This window comes from Atractosteus spatula, chromosome 2, assembly GCF_055471065.1.
Source record: "Atractosteus spatula isolate fAtrSpa1 chromosome 2, fAtrSpa1.hap1, whole genome shotgun sequence".
NCBI lineage: Eukaryota > Metazoa > Chordata > Actinopteri > Semionotiformes > Lepisosteidae > Atractosteus > Atractosteus spatula.
In genome coordinates, this window is record NC_142707.1 from 68345434 (window position 1) to 68357785 (window position 12352).

The window sequence follows — 12352 nt, forward strand, 5'->3', positions numbered from 1 at the left end:
GAAGGGACGAACCGTGGAGAGGCAGGAGAGCGGAAAAAGACCCATATGGGTAGCGGTGGAACAGGGGATTAGCCCAGGCAGCGGACGTGGTGCAACCAGGTGCTAGGCGGGTCTCACGACATCCGAACGTCAATGCTGAGTGAAGGTGAATCAGTGACCTGGAACTATATAGCCCCAGAGAGAGAGACACCGCAAGGACAGCAAAGCACAGGAAACTAGGGACAGGACAGAGTAGGAGCGCCCTCTGGCTGCAGAGGGCGTGACAATAATGAGTTATTTTGTCTTATATTTTTATCATGAAGCAGTGGTAGAAAGAATAAGATCAAGATTAAAGCAAAACTTTGAGCTACGTGCAATTCTCAAAATTAGTAGTTCAGTCACATTCTAATTAATGTCGCAAGATAACCAATATAAAGTAATAGCCTACGTACAGTAATATTTTATGTTTGATTCTAACTTGCCTGGCTGAGAGACACTACCATGGTCGTAAGGTCAAGGCTGACAGATCCCAAACCCCTCCCTTCAAGGAATGAACCAGGGAGGCAGCTGCAAGGGTGAAGATGGAGTGGAGAAGGATGAGCTAGAAAAGATTATGGCTAAGGGGATTGCTCAGCAGGCAAAATATGTATCTGCATGCTGATGCACTTCCTAACTGAATGTCAAATATTTATACATATGAGAGCAGAAGTGCAAGATTACAATCTGGCCTCCTCCCGAACTACTGTTTAACTACTCCAGATTTTCGATTATCAGCTACAGGATTTGTAATTTGAGATTAGCTCGTGGGTCTAAAGTTTCATCCATTATGGGCCTATCTCATACAAGGATCGTGTTATGAAGTAACCTGTTTCTCGTGGGTTGCTACGCATGAGTCTCAGAGCTGTATAGCAAAAGTGTGAGGTCTTACTTTGGGATTGATTGCCAATTGATTGACCTGAATTGAATGATAATTAATTGAATTGTTTGGTATATGATTGACTGTAACAAAACAAGACTGGATCATTCTGCAGTGACAGGGAGTTCCGTGAGCATCAGCAACTGTGTGGAGAAACAAACTGTGGAACAAAGTCATCAACACAGCATCCCAGTTTAACACCCTTAAATCCTTTGAAGTAGACCAGGGATAGATAGCATCTCTAATAAAGGACTGCAGAGCCCTTTCCTCCTCTGGTGTTAAATACTTCATTGTATAATTATTTCAATTAGTAGACATCGTTTTTTGTAGTGACCCAAGATTCCTTTTCTAAAAGACCGTACAATACAAAACAAAAGAAGCAAATAAAAGGCCTATTCTGATCTTGCATCTCATTGCAATAAACATGAAAAATATTTGAATGTAAGGGATGGACCCCAAAAACCTTAAGATACTTGTGTAGTTTTAGTTAGAAATGTGTACTCATCACCCCATGCTCTCATCATCCCATGCTTGTCAGACTGTGCCAGTTTTTGTTTTTATTGACCGTTTCGTTGAGGCCATAACCCAAATTAAATTGCCTGTCTACGTCTTTGAACTGGGAAACACATTGTTTTAAAAAAAATGAAGAACATATGTAATGTTTTAGATAATCCAGTCTGTCTGGTTGCTAGTTCTCCAGATATACTATCACGATAGTGCTTTAAAGATCATCATCAACCAATATCTACAGCACAGCTTGGTAGTTTGTTCCATGAAACCAGTTATATTTAAATGTACAGAAATGTATTTGCTTCTCTTGTTCTAAAATATATTGCTGCAAAGAGAACAGTACAATCCCAGCACCAACAATTTACCCTATCAAACCTGCTTGCTAGATGTAAAATAAGTACCAAATGATCGTATGTGGACGCAAGCTTGGTTATAAGGCTTTCTTAATATTAATATAAATACCATCTGTATTAGCATATTGCATCCTTGATCATAGCTCTATTACCATATTTCCAGTTTTGTCATGGTTTTCCATTACTTTTTCCAGGATTTCTTTAAATCAAAACTTTATTGGACTTTGTCAATTTTTTTTTTGCAGGATTGCCAGTCCTGGAAATTATATTCACAATGCTTCAACTTTCCCTGGAAATATGTATCCCTGATTTTATTGTTCTATTCCGTGTTCAAAGCGCTCAAAGCCAATGCAGTCGTTAACATTGCATGCTCTATTACTTTACACATTGAACCTTTGGCAATTGTCTTAAAATGTTTTGATAAACCATGACGTGACTTAATGAGAAAACATTTACGGCATATTACTAAAGAGAACTGCAGCAACTATATATACATAGTGTACCATTTAATACATGAATATAATAAAACTATAAATGTCATCAATTTAGGGAACCAACAACCAAATGAAGCTGCTTCCTTACATTGGACCAGACATATCCCAGAGCTGTCTTGGTCTTATCTGCTTGGAGATTTCCCAAAACCTTTTAACATTGCAATATCAGTGATAGAAAACTGGTTTAAATGACATCAAAAGAAATAATACAGAAAAGATATCTGCAAGTTGGTGTATGTAATTTTAAACTATACCCCTGTATATGGAATGTAATGGCATGTTGTGCTCACACTTGACTCACTCATTGTAAATCTTGAGAATATTCCATACTCTTTGAACTCTGCATGGTCATGAACTGTTTTCTTCCACTTAAGCCCTGAATCAGACCTCTACTGTCTATACTTACAAAGATAGTAGAAAATGTTTTCCTCATGTGTTTATTCTGCAGTGTTCAAGCCTTCAATGCACTCAATGCAGAAGTTATCTGCATTCCTCCTCCAACAAAATATCTTAAGCGAAACTGTTTAGGTACGTTTTGAAATATATCAGTACAAATCAGGTCTGTTTTCCTTTGTTACACTATAAAGGTGGGGCTTGAAGACTGTTATTTGCGATCACATGATTCCTCTTCTGAACCCAATTGTTTTGCTAATCAAGATCACAAAAATTTATGACTCACAAAACAGGGCATGATACTCTTCAGTTCATATACCCATTAAACTGCTGATTGTTTTGCCTTATTTTAAACCAGAACATACTGTCAGGCGATGTTGATCACTCATTGGTGACCTTGTCTGGCTAACATTTCATTCTTAAAAATCAAATTTAGCCTCTGGTATCTTTGTCCTTTTTTGCTGCTAGATGCTAACAAACGTTTTTTGGTGTAATAAACCAATGTCCTCACATGCAAACTGGTGTAAACAAAATTACACCTTTGTAAATTTGAAGAACATGTAGAAATCAGCCAAAACGCATTGCTGAATATTATATTTGGATGCAGCGATTGCTTAGAAGGAATTATGGGTGAAAGGGTGTTTTGTAGCTGGAAAACAAGCACCAACAATTAGTATAGGAGAAAAGTTACATTCAGCCCATCTTGGTTGGTAGTAGATGACGGATCATAGAATATTATCCAGCTATTTCATGCAAGGAGTCAGTGCTGGCTTTAACAACATGGCTGGGTGGCTTGTTTCAGATGTCCCTGACCAGTGTGTAAAATGTTCTCCATTTTAAATACATTTTTCCTCACTTTCCACTCGCGTTTTCGGGTTTGCGTTTCATTGGTGATCTTATGTTAAAACTGGACTGACATTAAAAGGGGCAGCCTTCCCATCCAGTTTAAAACACTGGAATAAAAACAGCAGTAGGTAGCCCTCAGAGAACACCCATCAAGTGAGTGACTGCCATATGAAATGGAAGCCGGTGTTAACCCTCATGCATTGTAATGGTCTGATGTAAGAGCAATCTGATGTACAGAAAGCAGCAGCTGTTAAAAATTAATTGCGTTAATAGCCTCCCACATCAGGAATTACATTTGTTCCTCTTTGTTTATGTTGCTTCCAGATGTCAATACAATTCTAAGAAACCTCATAACATTTTTAGTTTGCTTTAGGATCACGTTAAGAAACTTAAATTCACTTTTTCCCTCCCTAATCAGTCCTATTCAGTTCTAGGGTTTTACAGTCTCATTCCATTGTTTTCCTGGCTTTTTTTCCTATGTTATCATAGAGGATGGATGCATTGTCTTTTTCAGATCATTCTACAGTATGTATATTTTCTAATGTTGAGTAGGGAAGACTGGGACAACTTCATTCACGTCTTCAGAAAGCACAAAGGGGTTAAGAACTTAAGAACTGCAACAAGTTACTACAAAGGTTGCTTTTTAAGCTGCTGTTCACTATGCTTATCTGCAACTGAACAATAAACCACAATTAAAAGTTTAAGGGGTACTGCCTTTATTGTCTGCAGTTGATACAGTACAGTGAATAAATATTGATCCCATTACACGTGAAAAAGCCCATTATGACAAGGACAAATCAGCTCCCTGAAGATAATATGGAATTTTTACAATTGGACCAAGTCATTTAAAAGTTATACATCTGGATCTTCAATGAAGGGAATCACTTCTTCTTGGGCAATGCTGCACTGACCAGTTCATATACCACGAAACCTGTTCCTGCAATGAAAAACAATAGGATGGAAAAATATGAATACAATAAAAAATAAAATTAGCCCAACCACTAGTGCCAAGAAAAAAAACAACATTCCAGCTGGAATCACTCTATCCTGTCAAGGTTACAACTGGATTTTTATACAATGGAACATGGAGGGTTTTCCATTTATATAGCAAGGCACTTAGAATTATTTGACTGCATTTGGGTCAATGGGGGATATGTGATGCATTTAACACTAACCAAACCACTAAAAATATTCCTTTTAAAAATAAATTAGTAGCAAATAACTGAACACATACGATAACGAACACATACATTTTTTTAAATGCATAATTTTATAACACTCTTCTATACACTAAGCAAAGGTAACTTTAGAGACATTAAGAACAGCAAAATTCCAAATCCAGGAGTTAACAATGATACTTAATGTTTCCAAACACTTTTAACCCAATTACCAAGTACCTGAAAATGAAGGAAAATCCATTCAGTAATAATGGTGGTGGGGTGCTGCAGAAATTGCACTTTTCTTCAGTTTAACAAATATGTTCTACTGAATTACAAAGGGGCTAGTGTTAGGATTGGAATGACAGTCACAAAGAAGAGGGTTTCAATAGTAATTAAGAACTCGTGAGAAGGGTTATTTGCTTATTTGACAAAATACATTTGCTTAATAGCACTCTTATCTATTCTCAACACCTTTGCTCCTCTAAAAACTCAAACCATCTTTTTTTCTCGCTCTGCCCGCTGGTACACTGACCATCTGCGATCTATGAAGGCAGTCTCCTGGATACTTGAGCATAGGTGGTGTCTTTCTGGCCTAAACGTACATAATCAAGCTTGGAAAGATTACTTGTCTGAAAACAAGGACACGATAGAGTCTGCTAGATCCACCTACTTCTCTCACATCATTGAAAATAACCATAACAACCCCAGACACCTTTTCTCCACCATCAACAGACTGCTCAAGCCTAACTGCCCCACCACATTAACCGCCTCATCGCAACACATTTTTAGATTTCTTTAGCTCCAAGATCGACAGCATCCGGCATCACATTCTCTCCACAATGCATATCATTTCCATACCTCCTCCCTGCTTGTCATACGTTTCTGGTTCCCTTCTCTCCAACCTCTCTCTTATTGACTCTGCATCCTTCAGTAAACTAGTCTCACATGTGAAATCCACCACCTCTATATTAGATCCCTTTCCCACCACATTCTTTCAGTCCTGTTTCACTTCTCTCTGCCCCATTGTCCTCAATATAATAAATGAATCCTTGAGCACTGGCATTGTACCAACGGTCCTCAAAACTGCTGCTATTACCCCTGTGCCAAAAAAGCTTAACATGGCTCTGGACAATCTAAACAATTCTCGCCTTACCCTTTCTTGCAAAAATTCTAGAACATGCTGTCACATAATATAATGCAGTCACCACCACTTAACAGTAGAGATGGTGCTGGCTAGTGGATCTGTGGTGTTGGGTTTGCACCAAATGTAACAGCTCTTTGCATTTTGACCAAAAATTCCAATTTTGTCTTCATGCCACATGTTGATAGTACCACATACGTTGTTGCACACTACGCACGATTTGCCACAACAAATTGGGTAAATACTCATGCAAATAAATATATAGCTTGAGCATTCATGTTAATTAAAAATTTTAAAAGGGTAAAACTTGTAATTTAATAAACAGGGGGTTCATTGCAAGGGGATCAATACTTTCGCAAGATACTGTAGGTGTCTTGTACACGTTTAAACCTGTACCCTTGATGGCCACCTCACCACCCACTTTGCTCCTCCAACTCGGGCTGCTTAGTCGATGGTTTTGCTTCTTTTGTCTTGGGAGACACTGCACTGCCTGAATTTGATCTGTATGATTTCATGAACTGCCCAATCTGGTTCTGATTCACACGTCACAAATTGCTGCAATGTTTTTCCCACCCACACCAAGTCATCAGCTACATAACGAAACATAACCACTAAAACCACTCCTTTTAAAGAGAGCTTTGTCCAGTTAACACCAAACGAGGAAGTCTAGCGATAAAGCAATTAAGGGAAGTCAAAATGGTGTTTGAGCAGAAACTACAACAGCTGCCTTTGTTTTTACAAATTGGAAACTGACATTTCTTTATACCCAGACCTGCTTCAAGCTGGCACCCTGTATGGTGCAGCAATATGTTATATGCCCACAATGGATCATCACCTGTTTGAAAACATAACACGGACTGCTCATCTTCAAAACTTGTTTGGCTGACTCCAGATTTGGCAGACATCCGTGTAGTTACCAATGTAGTTACAACACACGGAAATCTAGATTTATCCTACAAATCAGATTGGCTTTTGACTGCAATTCTGTTTTCTAGCCGACACGCATTTTTTGCTGTTCAATTAATTCCAAAACACGGCAAGTATCAAAGTCGAGTGACAATACAATTCACTCATATTAAAATGGGATCCCTGCTTCTACAAAGACACCTGCCTCACCACCATTTTGTTTACAATCTTCAAACTGGGGCAGTTGTGTGATCTGCCACCCTGACTGACGTGAAATTTGGCACATTTTAAAAAATTAAAACCTGTTCAGACTTGCACTTCAAGTTGCAGTAAGACCTTTCACACCCACAACGTGTCATCACCTCCTTGGCATGACATAGCCCATACGTCTAGCTGCTCTTTTTCAGAAACCGTTGATGTATCTTTTTAGATTTTTTTTTGCCACACTTTCATGGGTAGGCTCTTACTTGGAAGCTCTTGCAACTGCTTGCAGTTTTCTAGTTGGGATATATATTTAAGAAATGATTCAAAAGCACTTGGAAAACTACACATGTGGACTGTAACTTTTAATTATGACTCAAAAGGAAGGATCACAGCAGTGTTCGTTTTTCATTTCTACCACAGGCCAATTACATCATTACAGACACAGGGGGAATTGTTCCAGACGTTTCTCTTAAATTGGATCCATGAGCCCAGAGGCTGCACTTTTAGTTTTTCTGTGTGACTAGCAACACTTCTCTCATACAGTATTATGCCAGGATACAAATGACACGAATGCTGATGATATAACTCAAAAGGAGCATAGTACAGTCTGTGCAGTTTTAATACTTACAAATGATACACTTATATACAATAATGCAACTCCTTAAATTTCTAAGTCTTATAGAAGCTTTTCCCTGAGTCTTTTCACTGTCACTTACCTAGAACAGTAAGGGCCATTGTACACTTGTACAGAACAGTGTCTCCTGCCCCTCCTTTCAAGTACACTGGAATCCCATTGTCTTCCTGTAACACAGATACAGTACAAGTCAACTCATATGCCACAATCTATACTCTAATACAATTACACCAAAACCATTAACACACTTAAAAGCACCTTTAGAACCACATTTCTTTGTTATACATGCATATTGTGTGGGCATAACGCAATACAGTATTATAGTTCATAAAACAAAAATGAAATAACATTCTAACATTTCATTCTAACATTTCAAAAAGTAAGCTTTTTCATTTTACTTTTATAATACAGATTGTCTTCTAGTGTAGGTCCAATTGATTCTTAACATGTTTCATAAAATGTATGTGCAAACTAAGTAAAAATGTAGAATTTGACAACTATGGACATTTGTGTACAATATATGCATGCAGTGTTTTTTTGTCACACCAGCTGATGCTTGCTACAGAGCTATAAGCACTGAATGGATTAGAGAAACAAAAATGCCAATAGCAGGTCCTTAAATCCTGTATTAAAGTATCGCAGAACTAACACTAGCCCTCAAATATACAACAGGTCAAACCATTTCCCCCTTTTCTTGAATATTTAAGTCACAAATTCATGATTTTATGTCGGGGCATAATTAACAACTAGAACTAGTTCAAGTAGGTAGCTGCGTCAATATTTTTGTTTTTTCATGGATTCATTGAGAAAAAGAGTCAAAGTAGTGGAGGCCTAAACTGGTTTTACTTATTCACTCCTTTTGAAACTGCTTGTGTCAAAAGACTGGGTAGCCAAACAACTCTGTACCAGGCAGAATCACTGCAAAAACCAAGATGGTTGCCCACCCACCTTTCTTAATCAGTATGCGGCCCATAACACTTAGTGTGGTATCGCTGTTTTTTTGTAAAAACCCACATCTTCTTATACCATGATTTCATTACAAAGTATATTAAAAAGCAGCTCTTATTCTCTTCTAGATCATTTCTTAAATCGTGCTATGATCTGTAGTATTTGAAGTAATTGCCTGCTTAACCCATTTAATATGAGACACTGGAAAACAGAAGCTAAGCAATAATATATTTCTTACTTGGAAAAATTACTCAGGAAGCAAAAATAAATATATCAATGAACTCTGTATGTTCTGTAATGCTTTAGGAATTAACAGACCTAAACAGAAGAATTCGCAAAAGCCTCAATTTAATTGCACTAATAGAGCATTAGTCTGCTTTCACACCACATGCGTAAAAGACAGTCCAGAACTGAACCACAATAATCTGTCAGAAATACTTATCTGTCAGCCTACAGAAGAATAAAAACCTAGGAATGAATTGCAAACTTAACTTTAATGCAAAAACTGACATCACTCATTGACACAGATATATACTGCCAATACACTGCACCAATTCCAATTAACAAAAACAGTTAAATTTGAACATTCTCTGATTCTTTAACAAAAAAATACCCTTAAATGCTAGAGGCAGTGGTCAAAATATAGATAACATGGTAAATGAAGGAAGGATTGAGAGCTTCCACTTAGGTGTGGCTCACATGTTACGCAAACAGCATTCCAGCATGATTAGGCTCACATATAAAAATTTAAGTATCATGGCTTAAACAGGAGACCTTAGTGACTTTGAGTCCCAGGATGTAGAGAGCACAGGCAATGGACTACTGAGCAGTGAAGAAATGTGATCAGATCAGATGAATCATCCCACACCATATACCAAGTGCATGAGTGGCGCCAAACTAAAAAACTCTACAGCCCTAGTTGGTGCCAACAGTGATGGGCTCTGGTGTTTCTGTTCTGCAATGTTGTGAAGCACTTTTTCCTAGTACAGTGTGAGTGCACTTATTCCACAGGAAGACAAGGACAATGCTAATCACTACTTAATGGTACTGAGTGATCACCTTCACCCCATGTTGCAGTATTTCTTTCCTGCAGGTTGGCATGTCTTATGTTTTACAAGTCAAATATGTCCCCATCCGCAGAGCACATGTGAATGCACTACGGTTGGAGCTGCATAATATCATTCTGCTTCCTTCCTGCAGAATTCTAGATGTCAGTATACTCCATGCCAAACCAAATACAAGCTGTACTGGCAAAACTAGATGGTCGATCACTGTATTCAGTCACTTTACATTGGCATTTCCCTTTTTTGTCTATCTGTATATACAGCTTTACTGGCAATGTAACCAATATAAAAATGCCTTAAAAATAGGAGAGCCTTTATGCATCAGACTACATCTTAAATCATCCTCCCATATAAGATGGAGGATATTCTATTAAAGAGGCACTAAAATGGTGTACCAGTGTATTGCTTATGAGTTATGATTTTAATGCACTGTTGTACAAGACAGAGTCACTAATATCTACACTTTGTGACTTCAGCTATTAGTGCAACATGGGAGGTTTAGACAGGTCACTTTCCAAACTAAAATCCTGGTCAATGGATAGAGCTAGGTGTACTTGGGTAAGCATGCAACAGTCAAGTGTCAGGCTGTCCTTCATAATCACCCAAAACGCTTGTGGAGAGACTAAGGTTGCCATAATTGACAGGCACAAGTCGCTTACACCCATTAGCACTTAAAAACACAATCATAAAACTACACCTTACAATCAGACAGTTATTTTCATTTTTAAAGGACATCCGTCAGCTTTGAGATTTAAGATGCAATGCAGAAATGACAATATTCAAAGAAGGAATCTGAAGGAAAGGCGAGTCCGGGCAGGCACCAGTGTCAGGTTGAGATGGAGACAAAAGCTGTGAAGAAGCTAAAGGCACACAATTGTAAGGGAATGTTACCTGAAATTGAGTAAATACCTAGAAAATCAAATTATGATGAACAGGGAGGTAAAGGCTGTTCCAGCAGTTTCTGAAAGGCAGAAACTTACACAGCTTTCAGTTTAAGCATGAAAACGAAACCAAAATCAACCGGAGATATAAAGAAGCTAATTGTTATCAGCAATTAAAACAAATGGCAACCTTTCTAATATGCATGCCTAGAATAAAAAAAAAATGTGCAACACACAATTTAAGAAAATTAAAACCGTACATCTTTTATTGATCATAACATAGTAGATCAGATGTTTTGGTCACTAAGCTGACCTTCTGACTTGTTTTTCTTCTTTGTAGTTTTTTTCCCCGACTGTACCTTGACTCTAGTACCACTGATCACCATGATGAATGTAGCACACAAATGCCGGTTTTTACCATTGCATAAAGTATCATCATAGAGCCATTACAGTTATTCCACTGTGACTTATGACTGCACAAGGCTGTACAAGTAAAACATTAGTGATACACCTCAAAGTTGCAGTGAACAGAATTATATGGTTAAAGTATTTAAAAAATATTTAAAGATTTTCTTCATAGCTCATCGTGTCTGTCATGTACTAAAAATAACCTGAGCCAGTAAACGTTTTCAATTATGAAGAGCTCCTTTGCTCATGGGTGTGAAATTCTGGCTAAACTATTTGTTTTTTATGGGAAAGTGGTTTTCTCATTGAGTCCAGGTCAAAATCCCCATGGCCTTTGCAATCATGCAAACAGAACATCGTTTAGCTGCAGATAGTTTAAAACTAGAATGGTTTTAGTACATTCCAGTAACTGCCTTTAACGATGCTTCCAGCTGACATTATGCTAGACGTTTGTCAACTTCTTGGCTGAGAACACCGTCTTCTTTGTGCAGACAAAGCAAATCCAATACTCAAAAAACAAATTCGAACACCTTCCTTCATAGACTGGCTTACTATTCGTTTAAATGTGTCAATGTATTGTGTTTGAACACTTGAGCTATTCTGTTGACGTAGGAGTCATCTGTTGTTGGGTTGGGGGGTTTTTTTCTGTAATGCAGGGAGATTTCCTGCTCCTCACCTGGAAGATCTTCTGCTTCTCCGGAACCTTATTTTGGACCTGCCTGCGGGCCGTGGTGCTGAGCGTCCGCTGCGAGAGCTGACGGAGACCCTGAGTCACAAACACATCAACCGTCAGTAAAGTCGGAATCCACTCACAACCAGCTCGACTGAATTTCGAGCACGTCTAGAACTAACGGGTTTTAAAAAGAAATACCACATAAAATCCTGTTGATTGTACGAAATTATGTTAACGGGAACGCAAACATTTCCGCAAATAAAAGGGAAAACGCTTCTCTGAAGCAAAGTTTTCCACAAATACTAGCCTGGCAACCATCACCCGTCTGCCCAACTAGGAAAGACAGAATTTATTTTATCACAAGAGCTGCGCCTCCTCTTTAATTTGGCTACACAACTTTTCTCTGCAATCAACAACATGACATCTACCTCGGCCCTGTTTCCACAGTCAAGTCCCCTTTCCCTCTCTTTTGTAAGAAGTTATTTTTAAATTCGCTACAATTCTGTGCTGAACACAAACATATACATAAAAGTAAATACTGGCCTAATGCATTTAGCGCACTGTGTGACCGCTAACCTCACAATAAGATAAAACCTATAAAAATGTAAAAATGAACAACAAGTGAAAACGGCACATTTGAACAAACACACAATCATTTCTACTTTCTTCATAAGACAGTAGAACATAAGAAACAAACCGTATTTACCAGGAAGGCTCTGAACATCTTGATTGATTTCACAGTTTCCTCCTTACTGTGCAAAAGTACAAGGGCATCAAGGAACAAACTATTTCCTGCAGTATCCCATAAACCACTGCGCACAGTGATCTCTTCCAGGTCACAGTGA

The 12352-nt window shown here is 38.2% G+C and overlaps 1 protein-coding gene across 1 annotated transcript; it reads right to left on the reverse strand.

The window, feature by feature from the left end:
- Nucleotides 1-4190: 4190 nt before the first annotated feature.
- On the reverse strand, nt 4191-12285 carry cox7a2b (cytochrome c oxidase subunit 7A2b). Its single transcript, XM_088937351.1, has 4 exons — nt 12214-12285; nt 11511-11600; nt 7619-7703; nt 4191-4428 (listed from the first exon to the last, which is right to left on the reverse strand). The coding sequence occupies exons 1-4, from the start codon at nt 12229-12231 to the stop codon at nt 4373-4375; spliced, it is 249 nt and encodes an 82-aa protein (XP_088793477.1). The 5' UTR covers nt 12232-12285; the 3' UTR covers nt 4191-4372.
- Nucleotides 12286-12352: the final 67 nt, after the last annotated feature.